The sequence below is a fragment of the Embiotoca jacksoni genome, unplaced genomic scaffold, assembly GCF_022577435.1.
Source record: "Embiotoca jacksoni isolate LCO1_2020_lvr unplaced genomic scaffold, fEmbJac1.0.p SCAF_49, whole genome shotgun sequence".
NCBI lineage: Eukaryota > Metazoa > Chordata > Actinopteri > Embiotocidae > Embiotoca > Embiotoca jacksoni.
In genome coordinates this window covers 1235647-1259784 of record NW_027185402.1, presented here as the reverse complement: position 1 = coordinate 1259784, position 24138 = coordinate 1235647, and the positions used below count along the sequence as shown (strand labels likewise).

Here is a 24138-nt window from a genome sequence, read left to right as displayed (position 1 = left end):
ACCACGAGTGTCTATTCAAAAAAAAATAATTGGAACCCGCTGCACCAACTGGGAAAAATACTGCATTATGACATTGTTTCCTTTAATTCTCAGATGATGAAGTTAAAATTTCCTGCAGCCTGCCACAGCTGCCTTTGGTAAATCCAGATTTATTTCAAACAGTGGTTACTGTTCGAGGAAACCTGAAACGTGATTTTTCTGTGCGGTAGAGGTAAGTATGTAGTAAAGTGAGGAGTAAAGACCTATACAAAGTCAAATGATTAGAAAAGCAAAGCAAAAATGTCATGAATAGGGTATAGCTTAGACTATCCATTGTGTTACTCTAATAATAATAATTAATTCACAAAGCTAGAGGTTACTTAAAAGTGACTTTACTCAAAAGTATTCAAATATCAAGATATACCTCCGTACAGATGCTTGCAGCACCCTTCATGTTGAACATGAAATACATCACACCTTACTAAACCATCTCGGAGGGACATATGAATGAAACTCGCACGGTCTCTCAGGCCTGGTAGTGAGCGCCTCTGCTGCTCGGATGGTGCCTGACAAAGGTAGAGGAGATAAATTAGACCAATGACAGGGACAGGTGTGTCAAAGCCGAGTGACACAAACACAGGAAAGTCATTTCTGCCCTACAGCAGCCAAAGGCTTACGATGTCTCTGTGCTGGGTATTAATCAGGAGGGCCTATTTATAGAGGGCCCAGGCCGCTGCTAGAAAACAAACACTTTGACTGAAGTAGGTTGCCAGCAAATGACTGTAATGCCGGTAGACACGAGGGGAAAAGAGGACGCGCGAGGAAAAGAACGTAGCCAGGTTAAGGGTACGTTATGTAGAGGCAGCTGATGATTAATGACATTCACAACTGCTTATCAACTTTCCTCGAGTAACCTCTCAATCTATGACTAGTTTAGGAACTTTCATTTCTCAGTGGCATATCTAGTTAACAAAAGAAGAATGTTTTTTGAAACTCCTTTGCTGTTGATCATCTGAAACTGTTATTTTTATCCTCAATCTGTTGATTAGTTCTTCCATTAATGGTTTGTGTACAAAATGGAAATATGAGGAATCCTGTGCACAAAGTCCCAAAGCCCAATGTGGCATCGTCCCTTCGTCATAAGATAATAAGTCGATGGAACAATCCCACACGGTCCACTAAGTAGCTGTAATGGAGGTTTCCATAATATCACATAATCTTCCTCAGTGAATTGAGTTTGTCAAATCAAATTGCTTAATTGTTCAAATTTCCATTACTTTCAAGTGTTATTTTTATTATGTCGCATCGTAAAGAGCTGCATTAGGGCTTTTTTTTCTGTGGCTTTAGAGGAGCATTTATAAATCTAAGAAAATAAATCTGATGATGTCAGTGATGTCATCGGGGATACATCTCTGTCTTGGAGACACTTGCAAATTGGAGTTTGAGAGGCTTGGGCAGTTATCAAATCAGCACGAGAAATGATGTTACTCAGTTGCATTATGGGAGATTTAGCATCCAGTGTTTTAAACAATGGTGTAAAACTGAGGATATTTTCTTTTACTGTGATGATTCATTTGGTGTCTCTCAAGTTTAGCAACTTTGAAGAACTGCATAACCAAGTTGCTGGAGGACTTTGAAGAAGTTGTAATAGGGAAGATTTTTAGGTTAGACCTTAAATCTTATGGGTACCTAAATCTTACACCTTCCTCTTTCAATGAATTAATCGATTGACCGAAAATGTATCGTCAATTATTCGGAAAATGTATTAATCTCGATAATTGCAAGTTATTTTTTAAGCAAAAACATTAAGAATTGACTGGTTTACGCTTCTAAAATGTGAATATCTTCAGTTTTTTTTCAACTTGTTAATGGTAGTAAAATAAATACTAAAAAGTGGACTGTTGGGTGAAACATTCAATGTTGTCAGTTTAGGTTTTGGGAAAGTGTGATGGACACGTTTCATTACTTTCTTACAGTTTGTATATTAAACCCTCAAACTATCAACCAAGGACCAGGACAAAAGAACTGATTCGTGAAATAGTTTACAGACTTTTCTGTCAGTCCGCTTATTTAATTGTTTCAGGATAAAAGCATTACATACACTCGAAATGCATCTTTAATGACGTGTAGAATGAGTTCCTCGTACAGCTTGGACAAAAGAACCCGGCTTGGTTACAGTCATGACTCGGGCACATTCACGTGTCGAAGCAGCCGGCATCTCGGTTAGCGGTGTCCAACTGACAGGATGGAGTGTGAGTGTCTGTCAGCGGGCTACTTTAGGGTGTTTTACAAACACTGGTTCGCTGGGTTCTCCTATTCTCCGACTAATCCCAGGCTGTTAGCTGCTAATCCCTGTTTATCAACAGAGAGTTTCAGGTCATGGTCGAGACTGAGGAAGAGAATGGCCGGCTCACTGTAGTGTGACATAATGGAAAGTCCTTCTCCAATCATGTGTGTTTCGGCTGGGTGATATTTAAGCCTTATATAGAATTACTAGGGAGGGCATTAACTGCATTAACCAATTACAAGCGGATCGTTTCTGTGCTTTTAACAACAAAGTCATGATTTTTAGAAACGTATTCTTTGCATTGAAAAACATTAATCTTAATACAGATAAAAAAAAATTCACCATTGGCCAGATTGTTGCCAAAGGCCAGATCCCTGCAAGATAATGTAGCAAACACTTTGTCCAACAGAACAAAATTCATCTGCAACTGCGTCAGCGGCTCTGCAGGGGAATATATATGCAAGATTACAGGTGTGCAGAGAACGCATTTCCACAAATTTGTCATCTCTGAGCCCATTAGCTGTAAACAGCGTGCACTGTAGCATTTTCTCTCTGGCTGTCATCAGAAACTAGCAAGCACCATGAGGAAGATTAATGTCAGGGAGAGGCATCACTGTTGGATCCCTTCCACTCATTCTCCAGCAGCTGTTTTCACAACATATGACTCAAATGAATGACAATAGCAGGACATGTCTGCATGTCAGCCTGCCTGTAGTCCCTGGGCAATCGCTCTTTTCCCTCCTTCCCCTCCCAACTGATAGGCCGCATGCTGCCTCAGCTTCCCCTCTAATACATCATTGCCTTTTCCCATTTCCACCTCAGCTCCACAGACGCCCGCACTCTTGACCAAGTGGGAAAATAGATTAAAATAGAAAGAGAGTTGCTTTACCGAAGGCAGACATTTGGCCCAAAGCTTTTCGCCAATTTGTGATTTATGCACATCAAGGACATCCACCCCGGGACTCTCAATGATAACATGTTCTCCGCAATACAGCAACATGGTGAATGGCACCGGATCTCAAGGTTTAAGGATCCTTTAAGCAACGCATCTCACCGTGGTGTCTGTTGAATATAATATTATGCTGCGAGCAAATTCTCAGCAATTAATTTCAAATTAGTGGAGAGGCAGCGGGATTTGAGTGTGACGATAAAAAGGAAAGGTCACCATTCATCCTGGCCATTTAAAAAAAATACTTTTTTTTTTTTTTTTTTTTTTTTGCCTGACAACAAAATGGATTGAACTTCCTCATAAAGATTCATTACCAGTGACTCGGCCATAGCAGAGGTAAATCAGTTCTGTGATCTTCAAAGAACACGACCCTGAACTGCCCCCTCAAGGTGGTGGGATTCTGCTGCTTACAGCCTCAGAGTTGAAGCTACAGAGAACGCAACAACACCTAACTGAATACAATATATATATGAGAAGAAACTGGAAACCAGCATTTCCAGACTGCATCTTTAAAGCTATTTTGATCTTACACAGTCAAGTTTTGGCCAGAGATTTAAAAGGAGAACTGACTGAAAGTGGAATTAAATGACGCGACAGTACGTTTGTCACTGCGCAAACTGTTATGGTGAAAAACCGGCTTGTTTAACATCACACTTGTGTGTATATCAGGATATCTGCCAACTAAGAACAAGTCAGAAATGAATAAAAACAGCTCTTGTATCATGTTTTAGCCTCTGCAGATAATGCTTGTGAAATAAACGACTTGCCAGAGCCGCAAAAATCCCAGTTGACTGATATTTCCCGCTGATGAACACTGATATGCTCGATTCTGTGTCTTGGACGTCCAGTCATGAAGCAGAATGCCAGCAGAGCATCCATATTCATATTTCCCTGTCATCATATTTCAATAGCGTGCTGTCCCACTATCAAGAAAGCTGAGTATCTGCTACAGTGAGTGCATCTGGGGCCAGGAAATTACTGCTGCAGTGCAGACATTCAGAGCATTTATGACAGTATCACCACCTGAGTGTTCAAAGACACGTGATGTTTTCTGGGTGGGTCTTATCTTGCAGGGTGGTTATGCCGAATTATATTGGACTGCACTGGTGTTGATACTGTGCCCATACTGTGTATATAACAGCCAAATTTAAGTACGATAAAACCAGGTTAACAACAGCAGCATGATATATTATCAGGCATCCACATTTGTTTTGTTTAAACAACCTCAGAGGGGTTTTTTGAGGGGGTTTTTCAGACAATGCTGCACCTAATTTTAAACAGGCACAGTGATTCATTCAATATATGATATCATCCTAACCAAATTAAATGATCTCCTTAAGTTACTTCACATGAAAATCCAAATCCAAATCCAAAAACTGTTGCTGAAGAACACCGAGTGTAGCAAACTGTAATCAGCTTGGCCATTAATTTAGTCTGTAGCATGCTGCCCTCTCCTGGCAGGAAAGAGGAGGTGCAATGATGGATTTCTACCACGTGTCCATAAAAGTATCAGAATTTCTACCAATTAAAACCAAAAAAAAGGGTTAACAATTGAAATTTATCGAACAAATAAACTTACTGTAATACATAAAATAGATGTAACAGTTCTATGTGAGAGTGATAAATAGAAATAGTATATTGTGATGTGACTTGACAACCATATCAAGTGTAAAGTTCAATTACTTCTCAGTAATCCTTGTAAAAAAAGTAAAAATATATATATATATATTAGCTCATTATATAGAAATATAATCCACAAACAGACGGAAAACATTTAAAGACAGAGTCCTGTATGTCATTTCCCTCTGCATATAAAGCAACTGACCCGATTAAGTGCGTCATGAAGACAGCGGGGATTTGTAAATTTCTCTCTCACAGCAGACATCTCTCTCAGGGACATAACATGCGGGTTGTGTATTTCTAGAGACGCGCGCTTTATTGAGCATGCTCACTTTCAGGAGACTGCTCCAACGTCCGGAGGGCACTATTGGCACCTGGCAGCTTTATAGTGTGTTGGTCTGCATGCTGGGAGGTTATTCTAGGCAACGCAGGGAGGTAATATTATTAGTTTGAGACGCCACCTAAAGACAAGAACATCTGAGAAAAACATATGGTACGAGAGAAGGCTTTAAAATACAGAACAACTGTTGTTGTTGTTGTTGTTGTTGTTGTTGTTGTTGTGCACCTTGTGTCTCAAAAATCATAGTTTCCATGATGTCTATATTAATTACATACATTAGATGAGGACGTTTTTTTTTTTTCTTTTTTATAAAATCTGTAAATTCTACTACTGCAAAGCCATTTAAAAAAGTTATTGTCCTTTGTACAGTATACAACAGCTAAAACTTGAGGCAGCCTGCTCTGAGATGGCAGCAAGTTTTAAATGAAAAAGGAGCAGAGAAAGGAATGAAAGTCGAATTCTAACGTGGCTGACAGAAACACCTGGGTCCTGGTGTGGCTCCAGCTGTGGTTGCCAGCTTGCAAGTTATTAGAAAGACAGATTCAAATGACAACTGTGTGCGCGCACACACACAGACGCAGATTGTACGTAACCAACCCAAGGCAAAGTACAAGAAAAAAAACTACAATGATTATATGATCGAGAAACTGCACCTGCCCCATTGTCACCAATCTAATCAAAACAAAATGAAAAAGGCTTTTTACTTTTTTCATAAAAAGGTAAATATTCATGATGTTGCTTCTCTTATTTACGACAACAGATGTTTTGCCGGCCTTCTGTTGTTGTTTTCCCCCTGCAGAAAAAATATTTTCTGCAGATGTAATTTAGGAATCCCTACAGTAATATTCATGACCGTTTCATAAAATGTTAAATCATACCCAAACACAAGCCATTTATCCCAAACAATTGACGAGCCGCTGTGAATTACAAAAATGCCTGATGTCAACTATAACACAATCACAGGAACCAATGAAGTGTACTTCATAAGTGACACCAAGATAGAAGAAACGGTGAAAAAGCTTAGTTCACAGTGCCACTATTTCCACAAGAAAATGATCTGCACATGTCGCTCGACAAGAAATACAAAAGTCTCCGAGGCCTTAGTAAAAAATCAATCATCGAAAATTTGAATTTGATCCCCAAAAAAAACCTAATAACAACACAAAGACATCAACACATATCGCAGCAGGGACGGCATCAAAAAGGGGTTAAATTCATGCTCTGGTGTATGTAAAAGGTGATATAATAACCTTTGCCAAATGGCAGCCGAGCGTTTTCGCTCTGTATTTTACAGACTGCTTCAGTGGCCACAAAATCCAGCTGTAAATCCTGTTTTTATTCGGCTATACGGCCAATGTGAATATCTAACCTGAGAAGTAATCAATACTGATACAGGTTCAAACTGAATTAATTTACAGGAGCTGTCGACTGTGACTCATGGGGCAAAGCGTTCTGATCATTTTTCATTCCAGTGAGATCATAAATCCTGGTGTTCCTGTGAGGTGAAAGGATGACAAATCGATACCACGTGAATATGTTTTCAAAGGTATTGACACCCGAGCACTTTTTAGACATCCTGGAAGCTTTTGCTCCATTTCTTCAAGTCAAAATTCAAAGTTCGCAACACGGCCAACACGAGTAAAGTGTTACTGTCAAATTCAATCAAAAATATAATATTAAAATATAATAGTATTTAGTTGTCTTTTTTTTTTTTGGGGGGGGGGGGGTGCTCTCAGAGTTTACATTGTCCTTGTGAACTTTCCTAAGCATGGATCGCAGTTTTGCTAAAAGCTTCCTGTTGACGATGTTTTGGAGAACATTTTTGTTGCCGTTTGACTTTCATCACAGTGAACGTTATTTTCTTAATTTTCTTGTAATAAATTATGTACGCGGCAATTCATGTTTGGCATAAAATATCCAAATCCACTGGCTTTTGGCTGTTGGTAATCAATATGCGAACAAAATAAGTTCTTGGCCTTACAAACATTTACCTTCTCTCTGTAAAAATGCTTGATGTTACAGTAGTGGCTTATAACTGGTCTCATTTATGTCAAAGAATATATTTAAACATTTTAGTTCCTGGTACAAAGCAACAATGTTAGCTCCTGCTTCCATGCACACTAAAATGCCATTTGTGTTTCATGGAGAAATACTTCATTTGTCATTTGCTTTAAAAGGTCACGCTAATAGCACAAGCCAAAACAATTCAACTTCACTTTCACTGCTGTGCACACTAAAGCTAATCTTGGGTAATTTCTTTGAATCAGGTGATCTGTGGGGGATCCGTGTTTCTCAGCAGACCTGGAAACATCAAAATATCTCCACTAAGCGCTTGACAACCCAATCATCCTACCAACGAGAGGCGATTCATCACAACTGGCGCGGATTGGATGAGACTCGGTGCTGTCTGCAGGGATAAATCTGTGGTTTGTGTACCTTTGGGGTTCGGGGAGGCCCAGGTCACGATGCGCCGCACCAGGCAGCAGTTGAGGAGGACTTTCTTGGAGAAGCCGTGGTCTTTACGGAAATGCTGCAGCTCCTCCCTCCACTGGGTTCTCTTTGTTGGCGAACACATGGCTGGAAGTTAACTGATGTAAAATATATATACAATTATTTGCAAGAACAATAGGCAATACATTCTGTATAAAAAAAATAGCCCAAATTATTTGGGGCGGTATGAAGCAAAACCCGAAAAGCACAAGGTTAAAAACAATTGCTGTAAACATTGATCTACTGCATATTGAAAACAGAGGTGATAATTATTAGCCTCGTGATTCAAAAGATCTGGTAAAAAGATTCAAACACAAATAGTTACATCCGCTGCAGCGTGCAAAACAAACTGTCACACGTTAAGGCAACAGACCTGAGAATAGATGCTAATCTGGAATACTTTTGGCCCCCCAGTTACGCACGGCCATAAGGATATACAAGACATTTCCGCTTGCCCTTTTTGAACAGGGAAACGCTCTTCTTACGTGTCCTGAGCTGTTGTTTCGAGAAAGCAAGATCTCGCTATTCAAAGACTCAGGGTGGAAAAAATAAACAAACCAATTAAATTGTCTTCATGCAAACAAGCTGCAACGACTCTTTCCCGACAATTTTCCTCACACTAATACAATATCAAACTAAACCCTCAACATTTTTTTATTTGTCTCCAGACAATCGTCCGACGGTAAAACAAATACAATTTTGTCACGCCTACATAAAACATGACCTGATGATAGCCTACCTCAGGAAGTACCATGATTACAATCCCCCTGAACGTCCCATTTCAAGAGCAGAAATTTGACACATCGACAGATCACAGATCACTTAGTTGCTCTGACTGCAATTTTCAGGATCATAAATTTATATCCTTCCATGCAAAGGAATTGTGGTCCAGTGAGTGGACCAACTGCTGTCAATTTTCCCCGTTGGGGTTCATCTTACCTTGGAGGCTAAAACACGACGCGCACGCTCGTTCTGCTTCCTCAGTCTGCAAGTGATCCTCAGGTTTCACACAAGCACTTTCCCTTTCCCGAGCTGATCGACAGAGTGTTAAAGAGGGTGGAAGGAGGAGGAGAAAGAAGAGGAGAGCGAGGACGTCTCTGTGAAGCAGAGCGAGTGAGTGAACGGGAGAGAGAGAGAGAGAGAGAGACAGAGAGAGAGAACTGCCATGAGACACTGGCTTTTGCTTCAAGTTAGAGGACCATACACTTGTGTCTTACTCAAGTGTCAGAGGAAGAGGAGAGAGAGTCAGAGGTGCTGGTAGATGAGTTGATAGTGGAGCCCTTTGATCGGCCTCCTCGAGCATCTTAAAACACACGACAGCATTCAGCACACACAAACACGCATACTTTGAATGCCCGCTTCCTCCAACAGATCACAATTAGAAGAAATCTACGGTTTTAATCATTCCGCGTCTTCAAAAAGGTTGTGTTGTTGATGCTGACCAAAATGCGCACACAACTGTCAAGCCGAAAGCTGGCACCAAATGTCTCATCGTGAATAAGTCTTATTCTTTGAAACGACGGTCCCTTATTTAAATGAAATTGTTTCCAAGTATGGAGTCATTTTTAACATCTGAGAAACGTGACTTCTTTTGATAGATGAAGAGGGTTTTTATAGAATACGTTATTTCAAAGTGGCGAGTTTGTTTCCCCAGAAGTTGCAGCAGATCTGTTGCTGCCCTGAACATGCCATCCCTCCACAAATTCCTGTTACCCTCCGGTAGTTTCGATACCTACAGTTCTACAGAACAACAAGTGCAAAGTATATTTTTTTTGAGTGTGGCATTGACTTGTTGTCAAAGTGTTGGTTCTACATCTTAGTTTAGTGTGCTACATTTGCGAAGTAGCACACAACATAATCTACAACTCGGACTGAAGGAAAAGCCACGAGATTTGCTTGATATTTTGATAAATTAACAATTTGACTTCATGTTGGCGCCGAGTAAAAAGCGAACCAGAAAAACTCAAGCACATTGTGCGAGTAAAGATTACAACCTCCCGTAATCTGACCAATCGGACAAAATACAAGACCACGGTGATATTTAACGTGAGCTGCATGTGAACACTTCCTGTAGGTATTCACAGTAAAAGCCACCTGCTGGTTTGCAGATGGAAAACTTGTACCGAGTAATCAAAGTTACGCCACTGGTTGGTTGAATGCTACACGACTAACGAACTGTGACTAACCGTTTCAAAAAAATTGTTGTGTGCTCCTTAATTTCTTCCATTGAGGAACCCTTGGTTCCTCCTTGGAAAAAAAGTTACCTCAGTAAACCTCAGTGATGGCAATTATGTCTAAACGTCTGTACTAAAATCACAACACAATATGTATTGAAAAATCTCACCCAACACCACCAATGTCCACCTAATGATTGGCTATGTGTTCATCTACAGTTATTTCACTGGATACGTGAAAATTCTTAAAGTCTTAATCGTGGCACGACAAGAAAAGTCAGAGAATCAGAATAACTTCATTCTCTGGGAACCATGAATGTTTTCACAAAATTTCAAAGCAATCCACCAAACAGTCTAGTAGTTGTTGAGATGCAGTATTTCAAATTATGTCAAATTATGGAGCAGCTGGCTTCCTGTCAAACCAAAAATGATACTCAGCTCTCAGTAAGAATTAACAACAGCCATGTTTTAGCTTCATTTTTTTTGACAAATTGTTTTGCGACATTTTGGCAACCGTTTAAGCCTTAGCCATCTGACCCTGCCCTCCGGTGTCTGTGTGCAGTTGGACTGTTTCTCTCTTTAATTACCAACATATTACTGTATTATACTTACCACAGATAGGTTAGGTTAGGTAGTTACTTTATTAATCCCCGAGGGGAATTTTTTTTAATTTAATAGAAATGATGTAGCTGGTCAGACTGACTGAGTGGAAGATGTAAGTTCATTTAAAAATGTTGTCCTTTGGTGTTTGGTAGAAAATGATGCACAGCCATTACAGCCCAGAAATTATTACCCCAGAAATGATTACCCTGAACGTATTGCTGGTGTGTTAATGTCTCCCAGAAAATGTTGGCTGTGGAATTTTTGTGAGCGCTCACTGCAATCCTTATATTTATGTTACAACATACAGTAAGTGTCCTACATTTCTGTACATCGCATGCAAACGATTTTGTTCCTGGTCAATGGCCAAATGGGCTAAAGATTACATTTAAATGCACATAACGTTAATTTCTGCACGGTGATAGATGGTTATGCTTCAGTGGAGATGGCGATGCTAAATCTAATTACTTCCCCCTGAGATGAAGACGACGTATTCTGTACCTGAGAAGACAGAGAGGGGCCGTGGACGCAGGGCTGGGAATAAAGCCATGTTTTCCCAGCAGGCCGAGACACACTCATGATTGAAACCAGCCAACAGACTGGGCTCCGTGTTAGGGCGTGTAATATACGTGTGCATGGATATGCATTCTCTGGTAACACTCGTTAGGTGAGCACATACGTCCACATCCTAAAGGAAAGGGCTTGAAAGCTTTGTCCCCAATACTGAATAATTTACATTCAAGAAGAAATTGATATTCAGGACCACCTGCCATTACGGAAATCAAACCGCTATAATGCTCTTTTCAAATCTAGATGTGCAACAATAACACAACAACACCTACTGTTTCTTCAGGTTCATCACAAATATACTAATTAACTATATGTAGGAGCTCTGCAATGTACTATTTCCAATAATAATGCATAGGAACTTAATTAATCAATTCAACTGGGTATTTTTTTTTTTTTTTTTTTGCCGGTCAACCATGTTACAGCACACAACTCCTCACCAAGCAAACAGAAGACACATCTGAATGTGAGTGGGGGGAAGGGTGAGGTGATATTCCCATCTCATCATCTCAGTTACGATCATCCGTCCTGCTCAAGCCAACCTTGGAAAATGACTGAAATACAATCCGTGTACATTAGCTGCTTGAAGCCTTTAGGGTGCCATGCGGTTCGTGTACGAGATATACAAGTGGGCTTGTGCATCACTTGCAGACTTAAATCTTCATGGTTGCTCTGATAGAGACACCCAACAGTTATGTCAGAAGCAATTTGCCGTAATGTAATCGGAAATCAGTTCAGACAGACAGCTCAAGTGGAATGGATTTATTGTTATATCAAGTTATAAGTGTGTGTACAGTAAGTAAGCTCTGACATCATCGCTCCCTGCAGCAATTGTTAAATCTCCCCCAATTTCCCACAAAAAAAAATGCAATTTATACAAATTCCATTATGTGTAGAATGGGCACCAAGTGTACTAATCCAATAACAAAACAACGTTTTCTATTAAACGGTAGCAGTGCAGAGCAAATGGCCATCAGACCGTCACCACTGTTGGCAGTGAGTACAGCTGACTGCAGCTGCAGTTTAAACCACACAACAGAAGCTCAGCATTTACACAAACTCATGACAGAAACATTGAAAAGCCTGGCAAGCTCTCGTATAAATTTAAAGACCAATATTGGAGTCAAAATGTGATAAAAAAAAAATAAAAAAATAAAAAAATTTGAACAACATAAAAGATTATCCTGCTTAGAGAAACAAATTTGCACTGAGCCAATAGGAAACTGCCAAAAACAGGCAACATCAAGGGAGCAAATATGTGCAAACGACATTCCGCTTTGATGAAACGTGAGTTATATTTCACTACTATAAGTAAATCAAAAGCATGAAAATACCTCCAATCAAAAGGGAAAACAACAAGCACAAAAAGTATGCTTAGCAACCAAGAAAACTCATGACCAACACCGAAGAGCACAAGCAGCTGCACAGGGAAAGAACCAAGTGGACAGTTAGTGCATACAAGCAGCCTCATGGGTAATTTAATGCCACCACGTTAACAGACCAACTTAAGAAAGCGGAGACATCTTTGCACAATAGGCTTGTCAGAACAAGAAGGTAGGAAGTGATCCTCGAGCAACTCGGCAAGCTTTGAAGGTTGGTGGAGTCGTTGTGGTCGCAGGCAGAAGGCCAAGACGGAAAACACCAGCAGCAGCAGAGTGTGGTACAAACCGGGTTTATACTCCTTCACCAAACTAACCCCATGAAGTTAACAAGCACAGAGTTGACAGAAGCAAAGCAGCAAGCTGAAATAGACAGCTTTTTTTTTTTTTTTTTTACACAGGCTGCTCTGGATATACAGCACAGACTGTAGTACACACACACACACCGCTCCGGGCTTTGTGCTTCAGCAAATTCAATTTGAAATAAAATAATGGATTAAAATGGCAAGTCTGAGCTTAGTCTCAGCTTCTACCAAATCTTTCTCAGGCAGCTGTGTTGTTTCAAAGCCAGTTCATGCAGACGAGGTCAAGCAAGGCCCACAGTGGACTGACACTTGTTATTCAGAGGCGGAGTTGCCCGTCAATGTAAAGAGAAAAGGAAGGTAGCTTTCACCCATACTAATGAAGACGATAAAAACGAGGTTCAAAAAGGGTCACTGGTTTGTTAAAAACCAACACTTGGGTAAATTTCAAAAGAGCAGTGCGAGTATAGCGGCGTGCCCAACCGAGGGAGCCAGCAGTAGTTCACATCAGAGGCGAGTTGCTGTAAACTAAATTATGTTCCCGGGTAACAAATGAATGTGACCAACAATGCTTTGACTTAAAATGCAGCATAAAATCCAGTCTCCTGAAAACAGTTTACATAATACACATGCAAGCAAAGCAACCCTGATACAGCCGGAAGGCCCACACAAAAAAAATAACTTCCCCTTTTACTGAATAATTGAGAGCATTATTATGTCGTTTAACATCAGCCTCAGCTTGTGTTTTTAAAAAAATAATAGCACTTTCATAAACAATGAAAAATGTATGTCCCAAAACGTTTTTTCCTGGATTTCAATATTTGCTGTAAGCAATTTCTGAGTGAATATACAAAGCTAATGGTAAAAGAAGAATTTCTGGGCTTTTTTCCACAATTGGGATTGTCTTAATCTTGCTGAAATTGCTTGTTTATAATCTGTCTGTCCAGTTTGACTTTAGCTTTATCTGCGTTTCTAGAATGAAGTGATTATTGACGAGGACATGGCATCGCAACCAATAAAAAGCAAGGACAAACCTCTGAAAATGTGGATAATGCAGCAAGTAATTAATGAAGGCTCAATGCAGCCAGTTGTAGAACGAGTCAAACATCAGTGTAACCGGCAGAATTTCTCAAACCTTTATGTCCTCTGTCCCTTTACGAAGAACTGTGACTCTGGTCAAGCCCCAGAGTTGCAGCCCATTTTGGAAAAACGAGGAATATTAACAACCCTGTCCGAGTATAAAATGATGGAAGACACACATTCAGGAAAACGGGGTTCATTTGAACCAAGCCCTGCATTTCCATAAAACCTTGCAAGGACAATGCAATAGCCCATTACAGAAGCCATTATCCATGGCAAAGGAGGTGGCTGCCCAGCAGCATCAGCAACATCACATTGAATAAGCTCTTTAATTGTCTTGAACGTTGTCACCAAATTACCAAACCGAGTTCACGACTTGTCTTTACTACTCAAGTGTAACATGGGTGCTCACAGCAGCTTCCTATAGGTTCCATCGATTGAAAATAAAAAATAAACATACATTTTGGCCTGCATGTAACCATTAAAAGTTGTAATGGCATCTACATGGGAACATACACATTTTAATACCTCTTTGTATTATATAAAGGTCATGACGAGCAAAGGCAGCAGGGTAAAATCCAGCGACTTATTGTTTTCTTTCCAAGATTTTCATTTCATAGAGAGAAGAAAAACTATGACCATCGAGTTGTTTTTGCCGCAGTACTCCAGATGCATCCTATTGCTTATTTGCTACCACTGACATGAACGGCATGCATGTGTGAATAGGATGTACACGGCGATTACTCTTGAAGAGAGCTAGCGATGATGACTTGTTCTCTTCAAGTGCAAAAGATTTGGTTTCTATTTTTTTCATGCAGAAACGGTATAAATGTAGAAATGAAGTCTTCCGAAGCTATTGGTGAAAGATTACTTTTTTGAGATTGCTCAACTTTATTGAATTGCCTCACCCTTGCCCACCGATAGTAAAACTTTAGAAGCACACAAACAACAGTTACAGCCACTGCAGAGCCCCGTGTTAAAAATAAATAAATAAATAAATAAACCGCTGTCACATGTTGGAGCCATAAACCGGAGTACTCATTATTCTCTGTTGCAAGAGCTTGAAATAAGATGCTACTTTCCGTGCCATCTTTCCTTCCCAGCTCCAATGTCACGGTGGTCAGAACCCCTGTAGCTCAGTGCTACCAGGTCACTTGGTAGTCACAGCAAGGCCAGACTGAAGACACACGGGGCGGTATGGAACAAGGCAGGCTGTCTCACTACCAGCCCCCCCAACCCTCCCACCCCCACTCGCAGACATTTTCTCTTCCTAATTTCTCCCACACCCACTGTGACCTTGTCCTCCAAAGTTGCAGCTAAAATTAGCAGAATGCATGAGGGAAGCAGCCCCCGTGGATGAAACAAACAGCGGTGCGGTATTTAAAGATGAGAGATGGAGGCTCGTCCCGGTGAAGTCGCAGCATGTATCGGCATGCCACGGATCTACTTTCTTCCTCGTTCTGAAACACGAGAGCTCCGTGATGGTACCTCGGCGGAAACGGTAGCTGTTCACTTATTTACTGAAGATGACCTGAAATCGACGCAATCACTTCTCGAACCGAGGCCGAGTAACGTGATGAGAGGGAGAACATACTGACCACAAGGAAGCAAAGATCAGTGTCCGATTTACTGAAATGAAAGTGTCCGTGTATAACCTCCCACTCAGACAAAGTGTTTTTCCTTCTCGGGTTAGGGTGTCCTGTAGCCCCTGCCTTCAAGTGGTTGATTCAAATTACACCTTTCAACAGCATTGGTTGCAAAAGGCTAATTGAAAGGTCACAACATAATGAAAGAAAAAAGTGCTCCCCACTTAACAGTCCTGCTGATACAATTATCTGTCAATCACAGCATTTGTTCATTATCGTGCCTCAATTATACACCAGTGCCATTATTGCATAAATAAGGGTTCAGCACTTTTACAGGGGTAATTGACGAAGCTCTTGGGGGGAAGGCAACTCGGCATAATGAAAATGAATGGTGCACACAGTCAATCAGTTCACATTTGCCCGGTCTCTCTCACACGTGCTCACACTTCCACCTGTTAAATGGACTGTGGCATTATGGCCCATGTAGCAGTCGGTTTTAAATAAGAAGGAAAAAAAAAAATCTGACGTGAGTAAAGAAGGAGAAAGTCAACACGCAGGCCCACGCTGCCGAGGGAAAGCTGGTATGTATAGACTAGCCCGCATCTTCGAACATGCAGCCCTTCAAAGCACAACACTGACACAACACTCCCCGCACATACACACACCTCCAGAGACACACGCAGACCTTTTTACCACTTCCCTGCCCTCTGCGGGCGCGTGCAGTTTCCTCAGTCAAAGTGTTAGAATGCCCCCCATAAATTATTCATCCGCAGCGCCTGCTATCTGAAGATAACAGAGGGTCGTTATCGGTCAGCGTGTACAGAGACACAGTGCCGGTGACTATACAAGCACCGAGAGGGATTTGGGGCACGTTCTGTGTAAGGATGCGTGTCACCGTGGCAGTCAAGCACACAAAAGAATAGAGCCTATCCGCAGGTTCACGTTGTAAGGTCACTTTCAATTTCTCTGGGGATGCTCTTGATTTTCAGCTCATCTAACAAAGGGCAATTTGTTTGCCACTGCATAACTAACAGGAGGCTTATCGGAGTAGTTACCTGCCATCAACGCTTGTATTTATGGCAGTCGGTCAGAAAAACAAAACAAAACTGACAACCAGGCATCCATGCACGCTCTCTCCAACTAACGGGGATCATACATCATCACTTTGTTTGTTTTATTGAATTTTAAGCACATCAAGTCAGTTCCAAAAATCCAACTGTTCCCTTTGATTCCCTATTCACCTATAAACTGTTGATCCGAGTGTATTGAATTTATCTGAACTACAATACGTATAAATATCTATCTACAAATATTTTTGAAAACATACGTGACAAAGCAGCAAGTGCTGGACTAGAGAGATTAACTGATCACCAGACAACAAGCAAACATTGTAAGTTACTTTTTTCCCACCAAAAACGCAAAAATGAATTGTTTCCACATTTTAAACTGTTAATATTTTCAGGGTTTTTCCGAAGTTTCCGATGATAATAAAGTAGATATCTACAGGCAGACAGGAGTCAAACCACACAAAGGTAGTTAAATCTGGGCTGTAGGAAATTGATATTGGTATTTTTCACTATTTTCTGTCATGTTATGTAAAGTGGTCGAGGGGAAAGAGCTTCCCAGGTGGGGAAGTTTAAAAACTGGGAGGGAGCTGGAAGGTGAAAAAAAAAAAAAAAAAAAAAAAATTTGAATATTCTCATTATATGCACAAACACAGGCACCCAAATGACTTGTGGAAGACAGAAAAGGCTTGGCTCAGCAGCTCCTGTGGAAAGTGATAAATCAGGAAAATAAACGGTCCCATTCATCAATAACGATAATACTCAGTAGTTGCAGCATTAAATGCAGATTTACACACACAAATACATCAACCTAAACCCGGCCGGTGTGTTTTTCCAGATATGATATGCAAGTCAATAACATCGGTTAATTCTACTCTCATTGGACTGTGGCGCAATTAATTCATGGCAATATCTGACTTGATCTCAAAACATATTTCATTAAACTATAAAAGGTCAAACCATCTATTGAGGCACTCTCTTATATGCAAGCTAAAATAAATAGAATAAAACAAACAGTGAAAGGAAGTATGTCCCCTGTATTCAGGAGTGGAGCTCAACCATTCGATGATGAAAAGTGTGTAAATAGTGCATTTTCTCTGTCCGACCACTTGGTGTCAGCCTTGCTCACTGCATCGACGCCACAGCTACCACGAAGCACACGGATTCTTTCCGTGGTGTTCAAGGTTGAACGTGAGTTGACAAAACATTGAAATGATGATTCCTTAAACCAATGCAGATGAGCCCATTGACAGCCACTATTCTTCCAGTCTATTTTCAGGTCTACCCTAATTATAAAGATGGACCCGGGCGGACACATGTCTGTATGCTTTGCATGTCATAATCTCCCATTGGAATGACAGATATGTTTAGTGCAGTGTTGTTGTGGAGTCTATATTAAGTCCTGGCAGTACCCTGCAAGGACATGGAAACCCCCTCCCCCCTCCCCCATCACTGGGATGAGAAGAAAGACAGACGGACCCTCCAGTTGGCCACTGGTGCCAGGCCTGCCTCCACATATGGCCTGTATGATGTTCAGCCCCGACACCGATTCATCAAGGCGTCCTTGAAAAAACTCATCCTACGAGACATGGGGCTGAATTATTTCACGTCGTTTTTAATGTCTTCTCTTTTGTTTAGATTCTCACAGTGGGGGGCAATGTTGAGGGAGTGAAATGTGACAAAGATCACAAGCTGAAAATGAACTCGGAAGCACATTGTGATGCACTGTTGCTTATTTGTCGGACGATTCGGGGATGTGTAGGGATGAGTAATTCACACAGGTGAGACGGAAAGCCCCAGGATATCTGACTTCAAAAGGAACAAAGCAGGAAAGGTTGATAAGTAAAACAAGAGCCAAACCAAACTGCTGGATCTGAATGCCAAGTTGCCAACTGAATACAACACAGTGGGAAACAGTAAATAGTAGGATCCATGTCATGCTCAGCGAATATTGCTAAATCAAATCAAAGAGAAAGCAACATTTTTCAAAACTAAATCCATCCATTCAAAGCTTTGACATGTCAACAGTTAACTGTTAACACCAATCTGCAGATGCTTAAACTTGTAGGGAGACAACTGACAATAAGTAATGGGTTAAATCATTATGTTAGACATGCTTCTAAGTTTTAAAAAAACAAAACAACAATACTGATATATTAGCAGGCTACCAATCCTTTAATTGACCGAACCTCCTTTACTGTCAGAAAATGAATTATGATGTTCAGGTAAAACAAATAAAATGTTAAAGATAAATATTCAAAAGTTATAAAGGAACTTCAGCCTTGAAATATTTTTTCAAGTAAAATCACTCCACTTATGCGAAACAAAACAAAAAGAAAACTGTTCTTCAGGGGAGGGGTGCTTGTGTTGTACAAAGTGCATTTAAAAAAAAAAAAAAAAAGCAGGAGTCAATTTCTGACAAGGCAAGAAATGACCAGTGATAAAGGTTTCTCTTTTTCTGGGGAATGCGGTTCATCCGCAGCGTGACCTTGGCACAAACAAAGCCAAGCGTTGCCACCCAGTTGGCACCGGCTGTTTGGCACTCCGTCCAAAGAAGTCAAATGGAGTGAATCTGTGGCATAAACAAGCCTGCGGGTGGGAACGTAAACATGAAAGACAGTCCACTTCTTTTAGCCTCCAGCGATCATAAACAAGCACCTTATGTTCCACCGTCCCTGCGCTTAAAGTCGCCGCAACAGAGCCGTGTCCACCCTTCCACCACTTTCCCCTCTTCATCCCGGTCAGCCACCCCCTCTGCTCATGCATCATCGTCTTACTCCACCTCTCTCTTTCCGCTCCCTGCGTCCGCACCCCGCCCTCTTTTCTTTTTGACTTTTCCTTCGCTCATTCTTCTCTGGCCTGTGTCCCAAGGCAGATGGTCCATGCAAGCAGATGCTCCCCCACCCGGTGCCCGCGAAGGAAAAACAAAGCCGGGATGCAAAGCAAACAAAATCTGCTGGAGGGCGCCCGGGAGATGAAGAAGGAACTTTCATGGTGCAATTAATCTTGGACGTGACCGTGGACCGTCTCTTTATTGACAGGTAGCGAGCAAACACACAGGTGGTCCCAAAAATGTAAGAAAAAAAAAAATCATTTCCGAAAGACAAACACTTCTTTCTTAAAGATGGAGAGCACACTTAACTCCACAGCAGTTTGTATGCCATTAAGATTATCTGATGTGCCAGATCTGACTGTTTAATAAGTCAAACCGTCCAATTGTGAATCTATTTGCGGAGTGAATACAAAACAAGAGGCGCAAAGTCAACGTGAGGAAAGTCACGCAGTTACTTCTGCGATTTCCATAATTAAGAACGCAAAAACTGCCACATAAAACATCACACGGTCCAAGCTGTTCAAATAGGTTTATTAACATAATCGCCACATCTTACTTTGAAATAATCAGGCATAATGTAATCGGGTCTATTAACAAATCAAACAGCCCGTCTCCACTGGAGGACTTTCGCATACGATCCTTTAACTGCATCCTGTCAAAACGTTGCTCTGAAAAGATCAATCACAACGCTGTGCCGTCTGACAGATTTGGAGCAGTTTCTCCAGTCTGTACCTTTGCTTCACTGTGATCTCAGGACCCCTGACTGACAGATGTTCAGAAAACACACAAACCCACACACCACATGTGGTCACTTCTCAACTCCATAGGAGCTCACAGCTGACAACAGACAGCAGACGCTATGGTTCCTTCCAGGCCTCCGCAAAGGTTCCTATACAGTCTATAAATTAGGATTAACTATAATTGAAGATCAATTTTCAGACTAAGCCTAACCTGGCCAGTGAATGGTTCCTATGTATCTGATGATTTTTTTTTTCTTTTTCTTTTTCACATTTCATGGTGGCTTAACTTTAAAACTGCAGCCTCAAATAAATTCTGCATATTGAGATCTTGACGATGTGACAACAATAATAAATGCTGCAAATGGGTTATTGCACTTGGTTGCATCAAAGCCTAACCCACAGCACACAACTCGGATTCACACTAAAATCATGACTCGGTACTAATGTTATACATTTTGTTTACATCAGAAAGGTCTGGGGTACTAAGATTGCAGACATCATAGGTTGTCTGTTTTTTTTAGTTCATAAACTAGTTCTGTTGGAAAATATAATTCATGTTGCAGGCTAAACATAAGCCAAAGTAATTAAATGCAAATCAGAGTAAACGAAGCATTGATTCAAACGCAAATGAGGTAAACGCCTCATGGTAACATTTTTACTGTTTATGTTTTATTACTTAATATTGTTGGACATTTGTTCAGAGTTTAATATCAGGAATAATTACAATGACAATTCATATTGATGCCGAAGACGAGACAAAAAGCCCATAACGGACCCAACTTTTGTCTCAAGTATTCCAGTGCAGGAGAAGGAGCTAGCCGTGGTGCTGAAAGCAACTCAATCGTAACAATAACCCTTACGGGGCTGCGTTTCATACACCGCCTTTTTGAAACTCGGGGATTCTGTACTAAAGGAGAGAAATGTCGAGGGGAGCCGTTGGCAGACTCCGACAGCAGTTGTAATGGTGATCTGAGAGAGCTCCCAGGCACTGATGCAAAGAATCACTACACCGAGGAAGCAGCTCTTGGGAGGATCAACTCATGGCTGAATGGATGTAGCATTTTTATGGGCGATTGTTAAATTTTAATATTTCCCAGGGGGAGGGGTGTGTGTGTGTGTGTGGTGGTGGGGGGGGGGGGGTATGATGTGGTCACCCACTGGGCAAAAAAGTGGTGGGGGGGTGTGGGGAGTGTGTGTGGGGGGGGATAAGCACCAAGTGACAGACTGTTGTTTCTCTCTACATTGAGCAGTGCAAATTGGTAACAAATTCCAGCATGTTTCACCTCACCCAGACTGACTCTGTAGTCCTAATGAATATATGAATCGTGACTACTAAGGGAGGCTGTGCGTCACTTACTGCTCGAGGCAAACCAGTGCACTGTCAAACTTTTCAGCTACAAACCCAAGTCAAGACATCAATGTTTTTTTTAAAAATAAGATAACTGCAAATCCTCAATAACATAACGTCGGAGAGTTTAGATTTTAATACTGCAATATCCTATAATCAAGAAATGAAACGCAGACTGTGACAGTCGCATTCTGGAATATTCAGCCCCTTCGGCAGCCTTTGTCAAAGTCTGCAAGATCTTATTAGTTGATATTAGTTTTACCACTCGGTGGAACTTATTGCTGCACTTGCATACGTTATTTTTCTCCTGTTCTTCGTGCCCTTCGTAGCAAAGACCAGGAGTGGGGAAACATTCCTGAACCAATACAAAACACTTTCCTGAAGGAGCATTAAGACCTCTCAAATCTGTTTTAATTCTTAGAGGTGTGACTCATATCTTGAACAAAGGATAATTATAAGTCAATTAGGTGTGCAAACAAACATTGACCCGTGACGAGCAGTTAACGGCTCTTCTGGGTCTCCGAGCAGCAGTCAGAGGAAACCTAAGGACTATAACCGAGTGATCGTTATTCTGGAAGACGGCCAAGTACTGAACCCAGGAGAGGATTCGTGCAACCGAGTTCATTATGGTCTATATTTTAAAAGGATGCCCGTGTGTCCATATATTCAAATTCTATTATCACAAGGAGGTTCAAAAGTTTTGCATACGCAGTGTGGGGCTACAGTGGCAGATAAACATGAAAATAAATATCTTTAGAGGTTGTTTTTTTGTTGTTGTTGTCATGGTGGACATGTTGACTTGACAGGAAAACCACAGGTGGGTTAATGATGGCTGCGTGCCAATTAAGGGGAAACCCTGCCATCACGCAAGCTGGTTCACTGCCATGGTTTACTGGGCTGCTTAATGGAACTGAATCATCATTAATGTCATTATTTCCACCAGAGATTTTCCTGCTGTGACACGTGACAACAGGAATTTCTACACCTTAACTATCCGAAGAAAACCGTAAAACTCTGCAGGTAAAACTATTTAGCAGGAACAAAACAAAACAACAACAACAACAAAAATTATATTGCTGCTCAGTTGAATTCTGACAAAATGACAAAAGCCCGACACAATGGCCATCAACAAAACCATGTTTTTTTTCTTTCAAGAAAAGGCAAAAGTCCAAACGTGAGCTACAGTTAGCGGCAATAAAGCAACATATTTACCTACAAGCATGCAAACTAAACTTTAGCGTGGAAAAAAAACAACAACTTACTAACTCAGTTTTAACTCATTAAAATGTCAATTTAATATTGCCTTTAAAAAATAAAAGGGCCTATTAACAATAAACAGACTACACGCCAACTGTCAAATCACTTTGCTTCCATATAATTGTCAACTTTTTCAACCGGATTTAATTTGCTTTCGAGGAGACGTGAGCGTTAAAAGTTGTCCTCTCATCGAAAAGGAGTTTGTTTTGACATGAATTACGAGCCGAATTGGGAAACAGTCCCGCGATCACCCAAAAACTCACGTTGTGCCGAAATGGGTCACGGATCGTTTGACCGCTGCGCGAGGCAATATTAAATTGGGACTATTATTGCGAGGAGTTTCGCGTGCACCCCGTCTGGAACAGGACCCAACAGATCACACCGCGTTACCGGTGAACGAGCCCAAAACGCGCCACCGCCGTCCTACCAGTTGAAGAAACAGCAGCGTCCACCCGGCCGGAGACGGTTTCCACTCGCTTCGCGTCCATCGTTGATGAAGAAAACGGACTTTTAATTTTTTTTTTTAATTTATTTATTAATTTTTTTTTTTTTCCCCGTCAAAACCAGCCTCGGTCACAGGAGCTCGTCTGCGATGACTTGTGGTACGACTTGCTGCTCCTGCAACTCGCAAGTTTCGCAGCGTGTTGTGTGTGTGTGTGTGTGAGAGAGAGTGAGAGAGTGAGTGAGAGTGACAGGCAGCGCTGGAAAGCTACTCGTGCACCCGGTACTTTGTCGGGAGCGCGCGTTACGTGGGTGGGGTGGGGTGGGGTGGGTGGTGATGGCGGAGGGTGGGTGTGTCGGTCTCAAATACGCCTCTGGCTGGTCCCTTTTTCCAAGTTTGTCCGATGTGAAAATCCCTTCGTGCCATTTGTTTATTGCAAATATTAAATATGGAAGTTCCGTAAATAAATAAATAATGATCAGATTTATTATGTTTGTTCATTCACAAACATTCAATGTCAATCAATTCAGTTCAAATCGGTTCATGATTGGGTTGTCTGTCTGTCGGTCGGTCGGTCGGTCGTGTCTCATCACTGCCTCGTACATAAAAAGGCGCATTTAAATCACCGGGGACGTTAAAGCTGCCACATAAGGTCCTTTTTCTGTTTCAACATGACAAACATACCACTTCTCACGAACTCAGATCGAGTAGCTCCACCGACCTCGGGCCAACCCAACACACTCTGAAAGCTGTCAAAGAGCCAGGCCTTATCGCCCGACATCGATCCCCGACCTCTCGTGGCTTAGCAGGAACAAATCCACGCCGCTGAATTTCTTCAAACTTTCAGAAATCCATATCTCAATCGCTATGACCATAAAGCTCTGCTGTCCGCACACCGATTACACCAGACAGTTTTCACACACACACACACACACACACACACACACACACACACACACACACACACACCGTAGTGCACCTTCATATATTGACTTTATGGTTGTCTCCGTTACAGTGTGGTTTTGTTTGGCATGCCATCGGCTATATTCAACTTTTAAAGCTGTGGTTCGGGGTCTGCCGAGGGGGTCTTTAACAACGTTT

The 24138-nt window shown here is 41.3% G+C and overlaps 1 protein-coding gene across 3 annotated transcripts in view; it reads right to left on the bottom strand.

Annotated features, from left to right (window-relative positions):
* Nucleotides 1-23277, bottom strand: part of kcnip4a (potassium voltage-gated channel interacting protein 4a) — a 130311-nt gene extending 107034 nt beyond the window's left edge. For 2 of the 3 annotated variants that reach the window (XR_011179294.1, XR_011179295.1), the window contains exons 1-2: nucleotides 8605-8710; nucleotides 7612-7763 (exon numbers count right to left, since the gene is read on the bottom strand). Coding sequence is in view for 1 of the 3 variants with exons in the window: in XM_069170229.1 (XP_069026330.1) it covers nucleotides 23023-23083 (61 nt within the window). In the remaining 2 variants the exon portion in view is untranslated. Of the gene's footprint in view, nucleotides 1-7611; nucleotides 7764-8604; nucleotides 8711-23022 lie in introns of those variants that run through there. The other variant, XM_069170229.1, reaches the window with a different exon arrangement.
* Between the last annotated feature and the right edge of the window lie 861 nt (nucleotides 23278-24138).